Source organism: Cataglyphis hispanica, chromosome 2, assembly GCF_021464435.1.
Source record: "Cataglyphis hispanica isolate Lineage 1 chromosome 2, ULB_Chis1_1.0, whole genome shotgun sequence".
Lineage (NCBI taxonomy): Eukaryota > Metazoa > Arthropoda > Insecta > Hymenoptera > Formicidae > Cataglyphis > Cataglyphis hispanica.
Window position 1 is genome coordinate 2,593,883 of NC_065955.1, and position 23,350 is coordinate 2,617,232.

Genomic DNA, 23,350 nt, shown 5'->3' on the forward strand with positions numbered 1-23,350 from the left:
AATATATATATATATATATATATATATATATATATATATATATATTTTTTCATATAAAATATGCTAATACAATTGCTGAAAACAATGACAATGCTTCCAAGCTGTTATCATATTCGAAATTTATATGTTTGATCCCAATAAATAATATATAGTATGTTTCTCCGTACATCAAAAAATAAATATATTCAGCTAGTGATAAAAACAAAGATGGTTGCTGAATAAAATGATCTTATCGTTATCGTATTTTATCGTTACTACAAAAGCTATTTAATAAATAGAATTTAATATTTTTTCATAAACGACAAGGGTACAAGAATATTGTAAAAAAATATATTATCTAAAAAATATAATTAAATTAATAATATAAATTAATAAAATATAATTAAATTAATAATATAAATTAATAATATTAAATTAATAAAATAATTAAATATAATTAAATTATATAGAATATACTATATGGAATGTGTATGTGTGTGCAATCGCATATTAGCCCATCAAAATAATTGCAGAAGAGCTCTTTAATATATAATAAGATGATTATAATATGAAGAGAAAGAAAGAAAGGAAGTAACAACGTTACGGGCACAAATAAATCAAACGAGATATTGCGAAAGCACAATTGCATATTTATCTCGCTCGCTGAATATCATTGGATCCGATCCACAAAAGTACTATCATCGGGCCTCGGGGCCGATCTTATCTTGCGCCACTGTGGCATCGGCTGCCTACGCACGAACGTCCCCGCGTGACGGACATCTGAATGTGCAGGCGCGCAGCTGCGCTTCACGCACAGGACACCCACCGGCAATTATACACGCGTTTGTAACATGCGAGGGCGAAAAAGAAATCGCTCACTCGTTCGTCAAAGAGAGAGAGAGAGAGAGAGAGAGAGAGAGTCACGCAGAAACGCGACTCGAGTGCGCACGTATATGTGAATACGTAAGAGAAACAACTCGAGCGGAGTCCTTCCCGATTATTTGTCAACAGCTGAGAGACGGCTGCTGTGTGATTCTCGCGGCTTCTCTCGTCACCGCGATACGCGGACGAGAGTAAAAAGAGCCAGCGGTACGCCACTGAGAGAAAAGCATCCGCGCGCGTTCTCCTCCTCGTTCTTTTCCTCTCTCTTTCTTTTTAATGTGTACGTTCTTCTTGCACATTAGGAATTGTCGCGGTGAGATGAAAAACCTACGCGTGTTCGACATCGATGCCTAGATCGAAATTATATTATCTAGCTATTATTAATATTATAATGATATGTAATATACAACGTATCATTACTAAAAGATCGGTACCCGCGGTCAATTAATGCGATTTTGTCACTACGAATGCAATATTACGGAAGCTATGTCAGATATATCTGGAAACGGATGTCAAGGCGTGGAGGTTCTCGCATCAGATGAAAAGCGTAAGCTTTACGATATTGCGTGGCAAAAAATCAAGTTTTTCGACGAGAGAGAGAGAGAAAGCCGCCAGCTCGTCGGCTTCAGGTCGCACGAAGTTCGTAAAGAACATTAACCCTTCGCACTTCTCCGCGATGTTGACAGCGCGCGCGACTACGTCCAGCGCTAACGAGTGATTGTTCACTCGCAGATATACGATATTGCGGATTGTCTCGAGAAGGTATTTTACTCCGGGCATAAATAACAGTTAGTTTCTTTACCCCTTTCCCTCCCTCCCCCCCTCCATCCCTCTCTCCCCAATAATAAATAATGTCAGAGTGAAAAGTTTTCTCTTATAGACTTGTTAGTCAGTAAAAGAATTCAAAGATTGTTTATCGCGTTGCGTTGGGGGTCCATATGCAGAGAGAAAATCCGCCACACAGCTGACGGCGACTGCGCATTTTATCACGCCTTATTGATGAAATAATAGAAACGCAACCGGATATGCGCGAACGGTATCTAATCTGAACCCGCGATCGCGAAAACGGTGACGCGTGAACGCGGTAATAGGCTTGATAACTCTACGCGCTGGTGACATGACGGGGTGGGGGAAGGGGCGGAGAAGTGGCGACAAAAATAGGGTTGTTCGCTCCATTTATAAAACTCACATGCCACCGAATGCCGCGCATTCTCGGGCTCTGTCTCTCGCGGTATGCGCGCGGTCTAGTGGGAAGATATTTTTCTGCGGTTGAGGCTAAAATAGTTCCAGTTCTCCGTACAGGTATGCCGACCCGTTCGATATCAGTAGCCTTGCAAGGCTGCTGCGACAAAGAGATCACGCTTAAAATCAGGCAATAAACTCGTTGCGAAGTGACGTATTTCTTTCGACGAATATCAGCGGGTGAGATCGATTGTAAACCGGCTCACATTTCCCGATTTTTATACTCGTGTCACGGCGCAGAATTTTCACGCGACACCGCGTCTAATAACTCAGCGAGAGATAAAAAAACGGAAGATATACGGGATACATTGCTTGCGAAATTTATGCCGGCGCAATTAATGCATCATCTCGCTATTAAAATTCTTTCGCTAAAGTAGGAAAAAAAATCCGTACTAGTACCATATTGGATTACGTAGAAAAAATAAATTAAAATAAATTTACGAGATGTGTAAAACTATTTGAGAAAATGCTCGCATTTGTTACCAGTTAAGAATTTTTTTACATGTATATTAAAACTAATTTAAAAATTCATTTGTCCACGATGTTTAAACACATGTTATAATTATCAGTTTCATACATCTGCATATAAAATCTCATATAATATTCTGCCTTATGATAAACGGCGAAAATAATAATTCATTGGATATCATCGATGTGGGTGGATGATAAATCGCCCCAAGCAAACTTAACTCACAGCTTTCTTTATCTATTATTTTATCTTTGTCTATTATATATTTTTATCAATATACATCAATTTTTCATATCGACTTAATTTCTAAACAAAGAAAATAAATAAATATGTAGCTACAGTAAAATGAAACAGTTTTCTATTATTCATATATTATATTCAACTATTTATATTATAATATATTCAATTTAATATTCACTTTTTATTGCACGTATATTAACAAAAACAATTGTGAGAATGATACGTACATTTACGCACGTACGTTACGGTTTAATGTTTTCGCAATTTTCATAAGCATTTGTCTTGCAAATTAATATGTGACTAGAGAGGCATAACAGAGCTCGCTTATCAGGTGCACGATATATTTTTATATGATAAATCCCATATTTATGCCGCGACGTTATCCAAGCTATGTCTACAAAAGTTAATATTGCGTACATGCACGAGACAGATGCACGCACTTTCCATCAGTCATGATCACGATCCTCATCGCCATCACCGTCATCATCATAATCCAGATCAAGCCTTTGGCTAACAAACCTATCTTCGTTCAAGAATCTAAAAACGCAGCAGGGTGAACGTGTGCGCGATACTAAGAATTCATTGCAATGCATATAAGGAATACGAGTTTTGCATAGCCTTTGGCAGAACACTATATTACAGTTACAACATACTTGACATAAGCTAATCATTTATGCGTATATAGTTTATTCATATATAGTTTATGTCGCAGAAAAAGCAAATCAAAATTAAAAAGACTTTTATTAAATATTTTAATTTTTAAATATATTTTCAATTTTTATTAAATATTTTATTATTAAAATTTATTTATCAATATCCGCGCTCGATTATTCCGCTAAATCGTAATAGCAAAATTTTCTGAATAACTGAACATAATTAGGAAGGCAATGTTTTAATATGTTTCTTTTATATAGATTCATGAAAATATTATTATAATAAAAAGAATATGCATACGTAGAAAAGTATGCGCGTATATTTTAATAAATTTATTATATTATAAGAATGTTATTTTTTCTTTTTTCATCGACTCGTCCGATAATGCAACCAATGATGACCAAGACATCTTGTATATTACTTTTTATATTAGAGATAATTACTCGGCATCATGCATACGAGAAGTTCGCATCATGCGCATGGTAATAGTTAACTATCAGCATCTGCTTTACATTTAAAAAGAGTTCATGTGATTCTTCGAATAAGTACAATTGCGATGTTCTGCTTTCTGCTCGTTTCACATATCTTCGCGTATACTTATACTTACAGTATCGTGTATATCTTCATTACAAGCATTATTTTCCTTAAACGAACAAGTTTTTCTTAGTTTTTCCTTAATTATATAATACACACTTGCAAGATATCAATTCCCCTTAATAATCATGAAATAAAAATAATTTTTAAACAAAATTAATTTTTTATATGTTTGCAATTAAGTAGAAAATTGTATCTATTAAAATATATCTGCGATTAAATTTTATGGAATATAACAAATATAAAAAAAATGTAATTGCATTTGAATAAATCTCGATAAAGAAATAAAAAGACGAAAAAATTCACAAATTCATTATCGTCGCACGAACAAAAATAGTATAATTTTGCCACTACGTTAGCAGCAATTCTATAATTATAATTTATAGTACAAAGTAATTTGTAGTATAAAGCTCATAAATGATTAAAAATATTGCAAGATTTACGAGAAAACTTCCAGAGGCTATATTCAACGCTGTGAGAAGTGTAGCGTAATAATTAACTCAGATGACAAATAGCGGTATGAGTATACGTAGTAATGAACTACATAACTTATCGATAGCGTAATGAGTCGACACTATCCTATGTACATATATTACGAAATTATAATTTATAAGCTTTTTAATTAACTAACCTAACTGTAAATAAGCGCCTCGAAGCAATAATCTAAATTTTTGTAGACCCTGCTCTAATTGTAATTCTACACTATAACAATTATAGTCATACTTCACTCAATCAGCCTTTTTACGAACAATCGGCCTTTTTACGCACAAAGTAACTTATTCATAAAATTGTTTAAATACATAACTAATTACCAAAAAATATATAATTTTTTCTAAATCTATCATCAATTTACGAGATTCCTACTTTTATATTTAACTTTAATATATATGCATACAAGATACAATACTGTAGAAGAATAGTTTTGTAATATATCTATTAAATTAATTAACCGTTTAAGAAATAAATAAGAAAAACATTACTATAAAAAAATCCAAATTCTTTCGATAATACTGTATTGTATCTAAAAAATCATATATTATACAGATTCATATATGTATAATAATGAAATTAATTAGAAATAAATTCACTAATTAATATATTTAATGTACACGAGTTACACTTTACGTAACTGGCTCACGAGCCGCCAAAGCAATTAAGAAAGAAAAAAAGATGTTACTCTATATTTAATGGTCTACATAAGAGAAATAGCCTTAACGAATCAATCGGCAATGGAAAAGGACAAAGAGGTGAAGGTGGACGAAGAGAAAGAGAATAAGAAGATCGAGATCGAAAACTCAATCTTCGCGGGGTCGATGCTAATTTCTAGGGTCGAGTCGTGCGCCGGCCACACTCGCGATTATTCTATACGCAAGTGGCGGCTCCTTTTTGTTCTTTTAGCTGAGAACCGCCGATATATGTGGAGCAACCTGGCGACGATCGTGATATGTCAACCGGCACCCACGCTCCTGCGACTTGTGCCACCCTTCGCCTTCTCGGCCCTGACCTGTCCTGTCGTCACTTCGAGAGCCCTCTCTAAACTTACATCTCATTGTATCTCCTATTTTACTTCACGACACTCTTCGGTTTAAGAATCATAAGAAACAAGATTATTATCGAGTTTTAATAAAATCATTTGCTGTTAGTGAGAGGCAGTTGTCGGCACTCGATTTTCTGCTAAGCACACACTGTACATATATTTTTGCGTAATAAATATGTAATAATATCTAAAAATTTAAGTATTTACCGATCACTGATTTGAATTTAATATAAATTTTATAGATTATCAGATAAAATATATGCAGAGTACAAAACGGCGAGGAAAAATATTTTTCCTTTCTTTTAAATATTAAAGAATAAATTTTAAAAAATGCTCTTTACTCTTCAGTAGAATAGCATGACTAGAATGTGCGATTAAGGATTTTTAAAGGATTTTTTGACAATTTAATATTTATCAAAATAAACAGATAAGATGAGAAATCTCGTACAGGTATCTAGTCACAGAAGTAAAATTATAAAATGCTATACAGGTAAATAAGTAAAATGTGTATACATAAAATTAAGATTGGATAAAAAAGAGTGCAACTGAAATGTTCTAAAAAAAAATCTTATATCGATTCAAAAAATGATAATGTGAAAAAAGATTCTGTTTGTCTATAGTGCTAGCCTTTACTATCGTTGACACCATTCTGTAACGTGATACTATTGTTATTCTAATTGCCCCTTCTCTTTCGCAGAAAAGAAGGCGTGATGGCTGACGATTGCATTCGCCATCCACTACGATTTCTCCCACTATACAACCACACTCTGTCCTCCTACTCTGATGCTAGTTGGGCCACGTCTTCCTGAAAAATGTACGATCGCCGACTATTGGGTGCAACGGAAATCAAGGCTACCGATTGGACAGCCTCTAATGTTCGCTTAGGAATATTGCGACCTCGTGCAACGTATCCAACGCTCGTAAAAATGCAGATTAATGTAATTTTCATTACCTATAACATTATCGAGTCGGATCGATGACGACGTCATCGCCTTCAGATTGCTCCACGCGAAGGATTTATGTTAATTCTGAGATAACCTTCACTGAAATTAACTTTTTTTTTACGTAACGCTTAAAGATTCTTATTAATCGAAAGAGTCTACGATGCAATCAATTCTTTTGTTCAAATTTTAAAAGTACACACAATTTGCCTATACTACTCATATCTTTCTTTCTTACTAGTAAGATGATAATAATAAATAACATAAAATAATCAAAACTCAATCATATTCTAAATAGTATTAAAAAATATTTAAAAAAAGAAATGTCTATCAATATTATTTTGCAGTATTTCTGAATATTTTCTCTAACAAATATATTTTTATTTTTCTTTTAATTTAATAAAAATACACTGCAGTTATACTCCATTTTTGTAAAAAAATGTTTAAAACATAATTAAAGTGATAGAAAAATGTTTCTATTTATATATACTTTCTGCAATGTGGCATTTTTTCATCAACATGTGACATTTTTTTTTATTCTTTATTGCCATTATCAGAATGCACACAGTTACGTAACAATAAGCAGTAACGTTTCACTAATTTAGACTTGGTTAAATCACAATCTCGGTTTTACTATTAAAAATATAATTAATTAAGAATTATATACTGGCTTAAATTAACTTATTCAAATATTATAGTAAATATTTTTTTAATTTATAATTTTAAATCTCTTATAATAAAAATAAAAAAAGAGAAACTTTTAAATAGGATTGGTAATATTGATATAATTAATCAAATAAATATTACAATATTTAACTTGCAGAGTTATACCAGTAACTATTATACAATATTGTTCTTTTTTTAGATAAATAAACATTGACTTAAAATGATTTATTTAATTAAATCACAGCAATACTAAAAATATTAATTCCATCAATCTTATTGTTAATATTAGTATAGTATATATATTGAGACTATAAAAGGGTTCTCATAAGTAAATCAAAGTAATATAATTGAAATATATATACCGAAGAAGAGACTTTTATCACACAGTACCATACTAATGTCTTAATAAGAAAAAGAATTTTATTATAATAGAAACTCTAGTAGTAGTAGTAATGCTCTGTTCGCGCATCATGAAACAATACTATACTTTATCTGTATTCATACTAAGATAAAAATATCCTATTCAATAGGTGTCGCTTTCATTGCGAGATCAAGTTGGAGTTATTTGAGGTACGAGGAAGTATTATGGCTCGAGCCGACGGACACGAAGATCGATAGAAGCGAGCAGGATTGATGAGGAGAAAGGTAGATGGTCGTTAAACCAATGTGGAGAAAGAAATGAATAAGAGACAAGCGCGAAAAAACTCGGCAAGTGGAATGTTGCTTAATTTATATAGCTTAATTTATTTTGATTTCCTAATTTATGTTTTTTTATATAAGTATTTTATATATTGATACAATATATTTCATTATATTATTGCAAAAAAATATATATTACATTTTCGTTGTATTTTTCCTTGTATTTCGCGGAATAAAAATTTTATTCTAATATGAAATTATAATTATAAAACAAATGTGTAAAATAGGTTAAAAATATTGTAACAAAGCATTATAATTTGACGTTATAATATTAATATATATTAAAAAGAAAATAATCTTCCGTTTTAATATATAACAGGACACTTTAAATATCAATAATCTTTATTTTGCGATTATTGATCAATCGTTCGTAAATAAGTATTTATTACTTGTAAGCACGAAAATATCACAATGTTTGTGCATTTTGTTGCATATATTTTATTATTTTTATATTTATATATAAATATAGTGCATTTAAAAAATATATATTTATAATTTATAATTTTGATCTTTGCAAAAGAAAAAAAGTGAATTAAGCAAATAAAACAATAAAGCAAATAAAACAAAAAAAAGATCGGGTGCGAGACTCACAATCCTATAATATTTTACCTACAGGCATGCTATTCTACGTGAAGCTGGACGGCTTCTTTCTTACTCAACACTCTCGCATAAGTACGCGATTCAAGTGCCGCTTCGTGCAAAGAACTACGAAACAGAGCACAAAAAGATCAATCCATGAGGTGGATGAGAAGGAAGCCTTCCATAAGGAAGCCAAGTTTACGAGATGATTGTCCTACGGGCCCTATTCATTCGACATGGAATCTGCAAGCGGATCTCTATTGTAGATTATTGCGCCATTGTCCATTGTCGCGCAATCCGCCACAACTGGCCTTCTTAGATCTCTTTGACGTAAGCGAAAAAGAACTCGGCAAGAATGAAAACGGCGGCATCAGATTATAATGTTTCTCAAAATAGTTTGGATTATAAATGGCAAAATCATTCCACATTGTATCGAGCAATGGAGAAAGTAACAAAAAATACGTATGTAAATATGTAATAAACAAACCTACGTAGAACCTTTATTTGTAGGTTTCCTGTCATGGCAACCCATGTCATGTTAAACCAAAATGTATGTATTTAGTAAAAGGAAACATGTTTAAAAATAAATTCGAAATTTAAAATAATAATATTAATGATTTTTTAAACAATCTGTACAATTATAACTTAGCATGTTATTATCTCAAAGTCAAATTAATGTCGCTTCTCGCGGTTAAATGTATGCTTCAACATTAGGTATAATTTATTTGAATAATTAAATGCATATTTCAAATATATGAATTTCAACAAAAATTTTTTTCAAGCGATAATTATCAAAAATATCTTCATCAAAAATATCATGATCAATATCTCTTTTTTATATTATAAGAAAAGAAGATCGTAAATTAATTTAATAAGTTCATATTGCAAAATGTCAAAACTCAATATCATTGCACAAATGGTTAAGTAAATAAAAGCTCTCAATCATTTAATTTCAATTAATTTTCAATTTAAGGATACAAAATCGAGGGTGATAAAATTAACGGCAATTAGCGACAATTAGCGATATCATGTGTTTCCTATCTTAGGCGATCGAAAGAAGAAAACGTGCAGCTTGCACGCAACACAGATACGGACAAGAAAGTTTTACATAGCTGCAGGACAAACATCTATGGAAATCGAATGATGCGGAACAGGCACCTGCGTGGGTACAGGCAATTACGTATGAATAACTTCGACGAAAAAATAGCCGATGCGATCACATGCCTCTGATCTTATCGACACGGTGTCGCACGCATTGCCAAGAGTCTTAGGACCGGTATGACGATGCACAATTATCAATAATTGAGAAATTTTTTTTCGCGAGTGTAATTCAATATAACGAGCCGATGCGCTCATTAATTTGATATTACAAGCGCTGTCCCTGAACTCCCGTTATTATATTGCCGCACACAGGACCATTAACCTCTTTTCGCGACATACAATTTATGGTTTTTTTTTTAGTTGCTCCGCAAATTTTGGAAACGAGTGTTCGGACCAGATGTGTTTTTTTTTAAGATGCTGACCCAAATTACTCAATACGTATAAACAAAAAAATATATAATCTCACATTAATTATTCATATTAATTAAGTAACAAATGATTGATAATAAAGAAATAAATTGTACATACGTATGGCTTTATATCAGAAAGCAATTTTGCACTATTAAGATATGCGTGATAGCTGATATAGTATATAAACATTGATAATATATTGTATAAAAAATGTAAAATATAATATATATTATAATAAAAAATATATACACACAGAAAAATTATTGTTTAAAAAAGATTGTAAATAATTATTCACTCTGAACATATACTATTACTTTCTGTTCCATATTATATAGATAGAGAGAGATATCAATATCAAAGATAAAATATCGATTACTATAATCAAACGTAAAACACAGACACTTCAAAATTATCGCGTAGACATATGTAGTAAGAGATAAGGATCAATGAAAATATAATTTAAGAAAAGATTACAGAGCAATATGTAAGTTACATAGGCTTCATTTACAGCGTACAAACATACATTACCCCAGGATAATTCGAGAAACGTAATTCAGATTCTGACGAATCTGAAGTCACGAGTGCCGGTTTCTCGCGGCATATATCGCCGCGGCTTCCTTTCTCTGCTACTTTAGTTGTCTTTTTTCTCTCTCCCGTTCGTTTTATCGACGCGTCAACCCTCGGGTCGCATACCATCTCTCAATCTCTCAGTCATGTGAGAAATGACCTTTATGAATCGCCGCAGCAAGTGTCGCGATAATTGAACCTTATAATATTATTATTTTTGCTGCCGCATAATAATATTACTGATAAATAAACCCCTAATATTTAGTTTTCCCAAAAAATTCATTTATAAAAGAATATTAACGATGAAACAAGATTTATGCATTTAAGAAAATATTAATATTAAACTATTATGTAGCTCGATAGTGTGTAGTATTTGACAAGATCTTTCGCTAATAATCGATGAAACTATCAATGTATTTATACATCTAATATAAATTCAAATATTTTATTTATATCATATGTCTATTGTTTAGTAGAATCATTCAATACCAAAAAAATTTAATTGTATTACAGTTAAAAATTCTATATTATGCTACATAAGTGATTTGAATTTAGAATCTTTCAAGTTTAATTCGCGTTATTCTCGGCAAATATCCGGCTTCGAGAAAATAAATATAAATAAGGAAATGTAAATAAAAATAAAAATAAAACAACTCCGAGTTATAGAAATTCTATATTTAGATAATTATATATAAAACGATTGCGAAATCGAGAGAAAGAGAAGCGAGAGTGATACGTCAAATGAATGATTTGCAAATAACGAATCAGGAGATTATTCACACGCTTACCTTATCAAGCCGTTGTCCTTATGCTTGCCGATAAGAAACGTCAGCACGCCATCGGTTATTTGATTAGCCCACGGTGGTTTCACCCAGATCAAATTCTTGAGATGACCCGCATACACTGCAGGCAAAATCCAATTCTCGATGCTGATTTCACTGAAAAAGCAAGAAAAAGATAAATATTCGACATAATTATGCTTAAAATTACTTTAGAAAGTTTATAGATTAAACAGCGATTACTTTTACGAAACAAAACTATATTCGCGATTTTAATATATTTTATACATTTTTATTTTCGCGTAAAACTCAACAATATGAAAAAAATTTTCACGTCTCATACAATTACAATGACATTTACCTGTTACATTGCAATATTATTATATTTACTGAACTAATCAAATTAATTGCACCATAAATTAACGTTCGATTAAGGCACAAGTATAAATTTAAACGGATACGTTTAACCCACGTTTAGTTTTCATAATGTTTTCAGTGTTACAAACAATCAAATATATTCGCATGTTGGTACCATTGAGTTTGAATTCGCGCGAACTTCGAAATTAGTACTTATCCAAACAAATTTGTGTATTGTTTCGTACTAAATGCGTGATTGGCTGACTTTTTGTACATATGCATGTTTATCTGGATGCAAGTTTTTAGACCAAACACATAGTAATCATTTTTAATAAATATATCTCAATTCCAATATTAATATACATTTTATTGTATTCAATTGAGCAAGTCAATTCCCTGTTAAATGTTTTCGCATACATATTTTTTACGTAAAGCTTTTAAATTATAAAATATAATACACATGATTATTCTACACATAAACAAAAAAATAGGATTATTATATATACGTACTTGAATAATTGATTCTTATCCCAGACCGTATCGGCCGGCATCTCTTTGGGTATCAACATATCGGGATGCGAATCCAGATGTATGAAGGTGTTGTTTTCGAAGGGCAGGTGCTTTGACCCCACACACCGATATACGAACGGTAGAACCTGATAATATAAAGGCGACACATACAGAAAATATTCGTTCAGAAACTAATACTCTCGCGTTCGCGCGTCGCGTGCAAATTAGTGGGCTCGTCTAGCGCGTAATAGCATCGTGAAGTTTGCTTTCGTTTGAAGTTCGCTCGGATAATCAATTCTTGATGAGTCAGTGAACTTTTGTGCGTCAAATTCAAGAGTTTCAAAAAATCGATTTCAATCTCTGCCTTATTTCGCGTTATCTACTTGTATTTTTGCAATATAACACTTGTTCACGAATAAATTTGTAAATAAAAGCGCATGTTTATAAGTAAATTAGATTTTTTATGTCAATCTCTCTAAATAATATAAATTACTATTATGATTTTTTTCATATCTTTTTTGAAGAACATATCGTATAAAAAATTAAATATTAATGAAATTAATATTAATCAATTTTTTAAAGTATACAATATGTAGAAATATAATAAAACTAACCTGTATATATTTATATATAATTGTACGTGCAGATATGGAACGAATATATAGTAAATATAAAATATGTTTGTTTCGTTATATTACTTGATTACAATTACGCTGTTATTAGATAGTTTTTTGATTTCTAAGGCAGTCTTTTATATATATATATACCACTTATCATTATTTAAAATTTCACGTATGTACATATACACACAATGCGACCGCGGATTTCGGAGCGCGCTACCAACGCCACAACGTCACGCGCATGCACTACACGACGTATTCCATTTGATGCTTCCGAATGCCACAAATGCTACTGCACTCTACACATCAATAGAACATGGGATCCAAGTTGGACCGTTCAAAATCGTGCAACGAATCCCTCGAAATGTTTGTAGCGTCGATTGGAATGCATCTTGAGGCACGTAAACAAACATGAGAAGTACGGCGTGCGATGCGGCCGCTAATATACCCACCTCGTCATGATCCTCGACCACGTAGATCGGTGTTCTCTTGAAGTATTTGCGTGTGAACGACATATCTCGTAATCGCGGAGTACACGAATTTGATGAACGGATTATGACAGAATTACGATGACGCTAGACCGACGAGACCGCGCGGGTTAAACGATCGATTTTCTAATTAACGTCAACGCGACAACAATGAACGCGACGACACTCGAATCGCGAACACGCGGACTGCTTCGCGCGAAAACACGTGGTCACCGACTGAAGTTTGCTCTTAGGCGCGCGGCTCAAACGATCATTTCGCGAATAAAGGGACAGGGGCACCGGACAAGGGTTTACTCCAAATTTCTCACGAGACGAGTTTCGTAAGGTGGTTCTTTTTTTTTTCTTTCTTTCTCTTTCTCGTGTCTAGCCTATAACCCCTCCCCCCCTCTCCCCTTCTCTCTAAGTATGTGGACGCCTTGGAAACCTGATCCTTTCAACTCACAGCCGGTATATGGCGAATGAATGTCCTAGAGTCTAAAGTATCATTTGACAATTTGACATGGATAAATTTATCCTGACAAGTCGGAAGATATTTAAAGAATCGCTAAATGATATTTATTAATTATAAATACATGTTATATTCAAAGTTTTATTAATGACAAACTTTTATTAATAAATTCTATTTTTAATTAATTTATTATATATATATATAATTATGTATATAAATAACGCCGATTAGATGAACATTTATTACGTGCATTAAACTATTAACATTTAATTACATTCAAAACATTATAAAACAATGTTAATACATAAAAAAAGATATTTATTTATATACAGGACAGAAAAAAATCAATTGTCTTGTGAATTATTCAATATGCAACTCCAAAAATATATCGCGCACATATGATAATTACATGCATATTAACAGATATCGCTATCAATTCTTATAGAAAAATAATTTATGTGTTAAATTATCATTATTGCTAGCAGATTGACATATATTCGATCGAAAACTATACAGGACTCGATCGCAAAAGATCAATTTAATTGCATAACCGTAGCTCGCGAATCGGTAGGAGAAAAGGTTACCTCCGACACACAATTTACGTTTCACATGATGCGTGTTAAGTACTAGCAATGCGTGACCTTTCGATCGATTCACATGTCATTCCTTGCCGTCGCAACATGATCGTAAACACATCCGCGAGAAAAGATAATTCGACAAAAATTCGCCAGCGATGTACATCGTATATATATAAATCTCTTTTCCTTTTAATAACTCATTTAATTCCTCAACTTTTACTTAATTAGTTTAATTCCGTGCGCGATCATTGATCATATGAAGTCCAGTTTTCGAACATTTGCGACTTATAAATCTGTAAATGCAACTGATCTGTTTGCATTCGCAACGATGATAGAAAACTGTCAATATCAGTTTCATGTGAAGAAACGTCGTTCGTTAAATTATCATCCAGCCTATGAATATTCGAATTTTTAGGACAATAACCAATCTCTGGTTCCCAATATTCTGGTACACAATTAGGCTGTGCTGTTTTTCTCTTATGCGAGTGAGATTGCTGGGAACTAGCAGATACATGTTTGTTCCACTGATAAAGGTGATCATTTTGATTTGGTAAGCAGGTTTCCTCTCTTGTATCTAGATTATAGTTTAAATTAGAATATGAGGCTTGTGGATGAAAGCATTGTGCAGCAGAATTCAACGAATATTGAGTTTTTCTTGTGTTTATAATTGGAGTTGATATTGAATATTTTGTACAAGCAGCTGAATTGTCTACATTATTTTTTGGGTCATCTTTATGAAACTTTACATGTTTAAGTTTGCTACATGAATTGTTCATACTATTATAAAGGATATTATTTGTTTGTACAGGTGTATATATAGTTTGAAAGTTCTTAACTTCTTTATACACAGTATCTTTTTTACTGGTTTTTTGTTTATGATTACTACTGGGAGCTATATCCTGTTGTTTGTTGGATCCAACTTTACTAGTGCTTGGGTACGTAATATTTTCATTGAATGATATAATTGATGATTTGCTTGTAATGCTGTGCATACTTTGATTATTTTCTCCATTCATTGATTTATCTATTTGAAATCGTTCATTATCATCATTTGAATCTTTATTTGCAAGAATTTCTTCATTTTTATTGGAGATTGTATTAATAATATTATGTTTCTTATCTTGTATTTCATGGTCTTTTTGATTGACAGTTATAACTTCATTAGAGTGAGCTTCTTGCATCTCCTTTGAACTTCTTTTTGAACTATTCATATTTATTATATGTATTTCTGGAGAATTCACTTCAGCAATCTTCTGATGATGAATTGTGTTACTATCTTTATTTTCTAAGGAAACCAATTTCTGAGACACTTGTACACATTTCATTAATTCATTATTTTTTTCTGAAGAAACTTTTTCAAATACTTGTACATTTTCTGTTAATATACCATTTCTTTCCGAAGAATTTAGTTTTTCAGACAATTGTAAATGTTCCATTGATTTTTCATTTTTTAAATCTCTTTTTGCTGCTTCTTCAATAAGAAATGTTTTCATATCCGAAAATGAAAAATTTTGATCTTTTATTTTCTTAATCAACTCATATTTTTCATTTTCACTCAAAAATGTTATATAATCTATTATTTCTAATAATTTTTCATTAGGGTTGCGATATGTATTAAAATACTGTAATGCCTTGCGATAATCTTCAATCTCAGAGCTTGACATCATTAAATTTGGCATATGTTCGTCAATATTTATACTATAAGGAAAATATGCATTAAATTTAGTTGTCATTGTACAGTAATGACTTTTAAAATCTTCTATTTCTTTATACATATCTAATAAATTATTATTTGAATTATATCCTGAATATATATAAGTATCCTGTATTTCTTCATCATTGCGAAGTTGTGGAAAAATACATAAAAAAGCCCGTTTCTGTATATTAAGAAAAGTCTTTAAAGCAGAAAAATGTTCTTCGTATATTAGCTTATGAACAGAATCTGTCATGTCTTTGTATGTATTATTTAATAAACTAATTTCGAGATCAAGTAATTCTTTCCAATTGGAAGCTATTTTCAAAAAAGATTCTTCATCATTTATACAATTGTCTTTGTCATTAATTTCTTCAGCATATATTAATAAGTAATCATTTAATTCTTTCCATATTTGATTATCCTCATTAATATCTAATTCACTTATAGATGTTTGCAAATTATTCATTAAAGTAAGATCTTTCATAGAACATGTACCCTGAGAAATATTTGTAGAAATTTTTTCATTATTATCCATTTTATCATCATTTTCTTCTTCACTGATTGATGGAGCTTTTATATATTGCATAATATTTTCAATGTCAACACTTCCTTGTTTATAGTTCTCTATATTTGGTAGGTCTACTTCAAATACAACATTTTCGTTTAATTTTTCCATAAAGGAAGGATTATCTGGATCAGGACTTATTTTAAACTTATGTCCGTTTCCTGATCTAAATATGTCTACAGTTAATAAATTTTCATGCTCTTCTCCAGAAATTTTAACTCTGATAGATTCTGCAGTTGATACTTCTTTATGCTTTTCAGATTGTTGGAGATTGATTTTTCCTTGAATTTTTTCTTGAATATGATGTTGAAATAATGAACTAATTCTTATCTTTTCATTTAAATCAGTGCTTCTTGGCTTTATACGTAAATTATTAGACAGAGTTTTATGATGTTTTTTGTTTTTCGATGAAATATAGGTATTAAGTTTTTCATTTAATTCTATTGTAATAATATTTGTAATATTATTCTCTGGTGATGGTGTTCCATTAAGTGGTGTGTCGCACTTTGATGAAACACTTTCACATTTGTCATATTTCACATTAGTAATATTTGCAACATTATTTTCTGATGATGATTTATCGTTGACTACTATATCCATGGATGAGATGCTTTTACATTTTTCATGTTTAACAGTAGAAATACTCGCAACATCATTTTCTGATGATGATGCATCATTAACTGTTGAAGATATTGACATAGGTATCACTATAGGCATACCATTTTCAGATTTTAGAAATGTTTTATCAATGTTTATGTTGCTCATTTCAGATTTTGAATAAATTTTCTCAAATACTGTAATATCATCGGCCCAAACATCTTCTGCATAATTAGAATTAAGTTTGAACAAATAAAAGTTTGGTCCACCAATCGAAGTTAACAATTGTCTAAATAACGGAAGTTCGTTTTCAGAAATAATGGTGACAGAAATTCCATGAGACCCATAGCGACCAGCTCTTCCAATTCTATGTAAATACGTCGCCGAATCTTTAGGTACATCAAAGTTTATAACCATATTAACATTTTCCACATCTATACCTCTTGCAGTTAAATCTGTGGACACCATAATTCTACATTCACAATTCCTTAACTTTTCAATTGTCTCCAATCTTTTAGTCATGTCTTGATTTCCAGTAATATATAAAGATGAGAAACCCATAGAATTAATTTTATTACTGACTGATTGAGCTCTAAAGAAATAGTACAAATAAAAGAATAAATAACTATTATATATTAAATATTAAAAAATTAAATAATCATTAAAACAAATTAATTTATACATACCGTGATTGATAATTCATAAAGACTAGACTTTGTTTAAATGGAATCATTGTAAAAATTTTCACCAGCTCATCAACTTTTATTTGTATCTGAAAATATAATAGACAATGTATAGAAAATTCACTTAGTTAATAAAATAAAAGCTAATTATTCAAAGCTTGTGATAAATGAAAAACCTGTTTCATGGTATTGGGATGTGCAGGAACCACAGCCACAAATTGTTTGATTCCAATCAAAATTGGCGCATCAAGATCTGGTGATATTAATACTGGAGAAGACATGTATGTTTGCACAAATGTTTCTAAATCTCCAGGATAAGTAGCACTCGAAGCTATAACTTGCTTATTGCGTGGTAGCTTAGAAAATATGTAACTATAAAAAATAATTGATATTATTGCAATTTCAGTAATCTTTAAGTTACTAATAATAAATTTAATTGAATGCACTGATGCAAGTTAAAGCTTAACATGCATTAATTTAGATATAAAAACAATTATTTTAATTGAGAGGGCAAAAAATTCTATATATTCCATCAAATCTTAATGATAAGTTATACTGAACATTTCATACCATTTGTTGCATATACATCTCAATATGTATAACAATATTTAATGTACATCAATGCAACTTATAGCATTTAATGCATAAAAGTTTAATTAAAATTTTATACTAACTTGACATCTGTTTGAAAATTAATCTCCATTAACTTGTCTGCTTCATCAAGAACAAATAATCTGATTTTTGAAACTATAAGCAATCCCATTTCAATTAAGTGTTTAACTCTACCTGGAGCACCAACAGCTATATGGCATTTGCTTAGCTTCTTCTTATCTTCTTCTATCGATATACCTCCCACAAAATATTCAATTTTTAATCCTGAAAGAAAAATAATCAATAAGCAATATATAATTGGCAAAGATGGAAATAGATTTCTCTAAAAAAATAAGACATCTATTTCAACAACTAGATATACCTTTTATTTTTGAACCTATTGCTTGAAGAACATGAGATATTTGAATAGAAATCTCCCTGGTAGGTGCTATTATTAAAACTTGTGGAGTTGATATTTCAATATCTAATGTTTCAAGAGCAATTATACCAAATACAATAGTTTTTCCAGTTCCTGATTTTGCACGTATTATCAGATCTGCAAATCATCAGTATTTTTAGTATATAAATGTCAATCTCTATATTAAATACATATTAAATATATATATATATATATTGTTGGTACCGAATCCACAACGGCCTAATGGAATGGCTTTCAACTGAATGGGGGATGGGCGTTGAAATCCAGCAGTTGTTAATCCATCCAAAATATCATCTGGAAGACCCATTTGAAAAAATATAACATCTTCTTGTATTTTTACATCTCTCGTTCGAGGTGCTTTGCTTAAATCATGTGCACTATATTGAGCCATTTTTTTACCTAAATATAGAAATCTATATAAACAAAAATCCATACATTAAACATACATAATACTATATCAAATATAAACAAATAATTAAAATATGAGCAAGAACATCTCTTTTTATAAACTTGATTATATATTCTACTCTACAAGTTTAGTAATTAAAAATTCTGCTTTATTAAATTCCTTTTAGAAAGAATGTTAATAATGCAAATAAAAAACAATATGACAATATCAACAATATTTAATAATATAATATATTCAAAAAATAGACAATTATTAATAATACAAACTTGAGCCGGTTTAATTCTATTTCATCTAACGTTTCTATACTTTCTTTTATAACTTTGAAATCGCACAAGCTACATTTCCAAAAAACACAACAGCTGATTAAGCTGACTAATCGCCTTTTGGAAAACGGATCTGATTGATAGTTCTAAAATATTTACACTAGTTAAGTGTGTTCAAAAATTGAACAGTTAATTGACCAATGAAGATAAAAGCAGTAGAGATTTCTGGTTGGTCAATTTAATGCTACTGTACTTCACATAAGAAAACGTATTTTAATATGTACTAAATACAACCGACCAATCACAACCATTCCATTCTTTAAAGAAATAACTATGATTGGTCAAGTAGTACTTAATACGTATTAAAGTTTATCGGTATAAACAAGGCCATTATATGTTTATCAATATTTATTCAAGCAATATAAAGATATAAAAGTTAAATCGAAATTTATATGAATTTGAATAAAAAAAATAAAGTATATATAGCAGTGTACTCTGCAATTACATGCAACTTATCCATAAGGTAAAGTAGAGAGAGGAATAGAATCGCTTTTTCTGTCAGTTTTCTGATCAAGACACTTTTAAAATATTGGAGCTGGATGCTATCTCTTTTCTCGAGCAACGTAAATAATGCTATTGACATAAAACTTTGCAGAATTTTGTAGTCGATAAAAGTGTGGTGTTGTTGCTAAAAGTAATACAAAAATGGGACGCCGTTCGATTAATACCACAAAAAGTGGGAAATACATGAATCCCACTGATCAAGCACGTTAGTATTTGAAAATATAACTATCTATACTTTCAAATAATGTCATCTTCAACAATTAAAAAGAATATATAATGTGAAAATATTTAATCGTTTTTTTATTACAGGAAAGGAAGCACGAAAGAAGGAATTAAAAAAGAATAAAAAGCAACGACAACTAGTAAGAGCAGCTGTTTTAAAAGGCAAAGATCCAGCGCAGATTATTGAAGAAATGGAAAAGATTGATCAGATGGGTTAGGGGAAAACAATAATTTGTACAGATTATACTTCAATTCTAGAACTATATATTTTAGAATCATATATATGTAACATATTTCTTTTTTTTAGAATATAATGTAATGCAACCACCTCCTTTGAATGAAAAAGTATTGAAGGATAAACGAAAGAAACTTAAGGAGACTTTAGACCGTGTCTTAAAAATGTATGTAAGTATGTAAATAGCATGATTGTAAATTTTCTTCATTAGAATATTGGTAAGCTTATGATAAAAATTGACAACTGATTTGTTAATTGCAATATAATTAATATGTTACTTTATTTTTTAGGCAAAAGATGATCAAGAAAAATGGGCTGAATTAAAAGAACAATTGATACAATATGAACGTAGAAGAATAGACTTAGTTTCTTATTTTGAAGCTGTACGACATGCGCAGCAAGTACAAGTTGATGAAATTCCATTACCATCGGCTGCTAATGATATATCCAGGATGTATCCAGGTAAACATAATATATTACTCTAAAAGATATAATTATAAAATTAAAATATAAAATATAAAACTTTTCTGTAATATAATATAGTTTTATAATTTTTTTACTGATGTAACAAATTTTTCCATAGGATCTTTGACATCACAGATTCCATTACCAGATATGCCACAACCACCTACACATATATATCCACCTCATCCTCATTATATATCACAACACCATCCTCTAATGAATATCCCGATACCACCAAGCATCTTAAAAAAGACCAGCGCATATACAAGTTCTTCATCTGTACCTACATTGGCACCTAATAAGGAACCACCTGGTGTACCACCATTTCCACCTCCTGAACTATCAAGCGATGATGAAGATATAGTTGAACATGTATTTAAATTGAATATAACTACATCAAACTGTAAATATAAGATGTAATGTTAACTTTTTCTGCCATTGACAGATTAAGGATCCACCAACAAAGTCGAGAACGATACGATTTGCCGATGACAAGGAGGATAATAAACAAGAGTCAGAAAATAAAGAGAAAGATGAGAAAGAGAAAGAAAAAGATAGAGATATGGCGAAAGTCAAACCAACTACATTGCAACAAAAAATGTTAGCGATGGCTGGACAAGATATCGATCAGTTTATGCGAGAGATGGAAGTCGTTCATAAAAAGAGGGAGACTGAACGTGCTCAAGATCTTAATGCACGATTGTCGCTGTTAGAAGCAGAAAACGAATCTAATGCTAAATCTAATAGTAATAAGTCCAATAATAAAGGAGATGACGAAGAGTTGGAACCACCCGGGGCATCGGATCATCTCTCCGGCCATGGACAACATGCGTCTCATCCCCATGCACAGCACGCGCAACAACATGTGATGCCACCAATGGGTATACCACCTCCACCCTTACTTTATCGGCCACCTCCGCCGCCATTACATCTCAGAATGCCGCCGCCGCCACCGCCTCGTATCGGACTCCGTTTACCACCTGGTTAAAATTTTTTTTGATATATTTTATTTTATATCTTCTTTAACATTATTACATTTAATATAAATTTGATTTAATAAGTTTAACACAAATTACAATGTATTAATCAATAAATGTATTTATATACAGAAGAGATTATATAATGATATGACTGATATTATTTTACAGGTCCTCCACCTGGAATGCCGAGAATATTAAGACCAGGACCTCCTAGCATTCCTAGAATGCCGCCACCTCAAATGCAGATGTCGACTATGTCGAATATTACTAATCCTCAGATACAAACGCAATCTGGGACAACTGCACAGCCTAAGACGCCCAATGTTCTTTCTGCTGCGCCACAATTAATCAACAGGAAAGACAAAGATGGAAAAAGTAGTACCACTATCGAGGCGAAACCACAAATTAGAAATCTGACTGCTGATGTTACAAGATTTTTACCAACATCTTTACGAGTGAAAAGAGATGATAAGAAGAAATCCAGCAATATATCCAGAATTATAGAAAGATTACCAGAAACGCAACCACTTAGAACAACGCAACCGAAGACGAAAGATGATGCATATATGCAATTTATGCAAGAAATGGAAGGATTACTCTGAAAATGGATGAAAACACATATGTTTTATTCAATTTGATTCAATTGGAGCAATCAATATAAACATCTGTACAATATACAAGCATCATTAAAAACATAACATTTTTGTTATTATTTAATATCATCTATGAACGTTTTTAAATATATTAATGAAGGTATAAAATATTTTAACGTAGATGAAAACTTTTGAAAAGATAGCATTAAATAAAAAAATTAAACTGGAATTATTTTAATAAGTAATTATGATATAACAATAAATTTAATAATTTTTTCGATATTTGAATTTATTTTTAATTTGTTTTATACTTAATAAAAATGTAAGAATATTTAAGATTATAATCCAGAGCCTACAAATGAATATATAAACGATTTATATTTATTTACATTTTTTACAAAAGCTTTATCTTGTTGATTTAAATTATCATTCTCTGAATTTCTTCAATTAATAGTGAGGAATGAATTCTAAATGTAACAAGAAAAATGTATTTTATATGACGAAAAATAAATTGTGGATTTTATTATAGAAATCTGTATGTATATATATATATATATATATATATATATATATATATATATATATATATATATATATAGAGCAATTCAAGTAAATTATTTTTAATATTATAATATATTTTTTAATATTACATTAATATATTTCACATTTATAAAAAACATTAAATATTATACACATATTTACATAAA

The 23,350-nt window shown here is 30.9% G+C and overlaps 3 protein-coding genes across 8 annotated transcripts in view; 1 reads left to right on the top strand and 2 right to left on the bottom strand.

The window, feature by feature from the left end:
• The window catches only part of LOC126856527 (UPF0489 protein C5orf22 homolog), a 569,513-nt gene extending 555,864 nt beyond the window's left edge, over window positions 1–13,649 (bottom strand). For 3 of the 4 annotated variants that reach the window (XM_050605104.1, XM_050605113.1, XM_050605130.1), the window contains exons 1-3: window positions 13,280–13,648; window positions 12,208–12,353; window positions 11,350–11,499 (exon numbers count right to left, since the gene is read on the bottom strand). In XM_050605104.1, coding sequence (XP_050461061.1) covers window positions 11,350–11,499; window positions 12,208–12,353; window positions 13,280–13,342 — 359 coding nt within the window. In that variant the 5' untranslated portion in view covers window positions 13,343–13,648. Of the gene's footprint in view, window positions 1–11,349; window positions 11,500–12,207; window positions 12,354–13,279 lie in introns of all 4 variants that reach the window. The other variant, XM_050605122.1, reaches the window with a different exon arrangement.
• Window positions 13,650–13,918: 269 nt separating this feature from the next.
• Window positions 13,919–19,700, bottom strand: LOC126856335 (uncharacterized). 2 transcript variants are annotated; one of them, XM_050604758.1, is made up of 7 exons: window positions 19,588–19,700; window positions 19,117–19,311; window positions 18,856–19,029; window positions 18,557–18,758; window positions 18,059–18,254; window positions 17,886–17,971; window positions 13,919–17,791 (listed from the first exon to the last, which is right to left on the bottom strand). In XM_050604758.1, exons 2-7 carry the CDS (start codon window positions 19,301–19,303, stop codon window positions 14,587–14,589), a joined length of 4,050 nt encoding a protein of 1,349 aa, XP_050460715.1. In that variant the 5' UTR covers window positions 19,304–19,311; window positions 19,588–19,700; the 3' UTR covers window positions 13,919–14,586. The 2 variants fall into 2 exon arrangements, with proteins under 2 accessions (XP_050460715.1, XP_050460706.1); XM_050604749.1 differs by having other exon boundaries at window positions 19,117–19,325; window positions 19,588–19,694.
• A 251-nt stretch (window positions 19,701–19,951) lies between these two features.
• Window positions 19,952–22,748, top strand: LOC126856468 (WW domain-binding protein 11-like). Of its 2 annotated transcripts, XM_050605003.1 has the most exons (8): window positions 19,952–20,107; window positions 20,240–20,353; window positions 20,458–20,583; window positions 20,678–20,775; window positions 20,896–21,067; window positions 21,189–21,442; window positions 21,516–22,053; window positions 22,219–22,748. In XM_050605003.1, the coding sequence occupies exons 2-8, from the start codon at window positions 20,290–20,292 to the stop codon at window positions 22,650–22,652; spliced, it is 1,686 nt and encodes a 561-aa protein (XP_050460960.1). In that variant the 5' UTR covers window positions 19,952–20,107; window positions 20,240–20,289; the 3' UTR covers window positions 22,653–22,748. The 2 variants fall into 2 exon arrangements, with proteins under 2 accessions (XP_050460960.1, XP_050460952.1); XM_050604995.1 differs by lacking the exon at window positions 19,952–20,107 and having other exon boundaries at window positions 20,135–20,353.
• The last annotated feature ends 602 nt before the right edge of the window (window positions 22,749–23,350 follow it).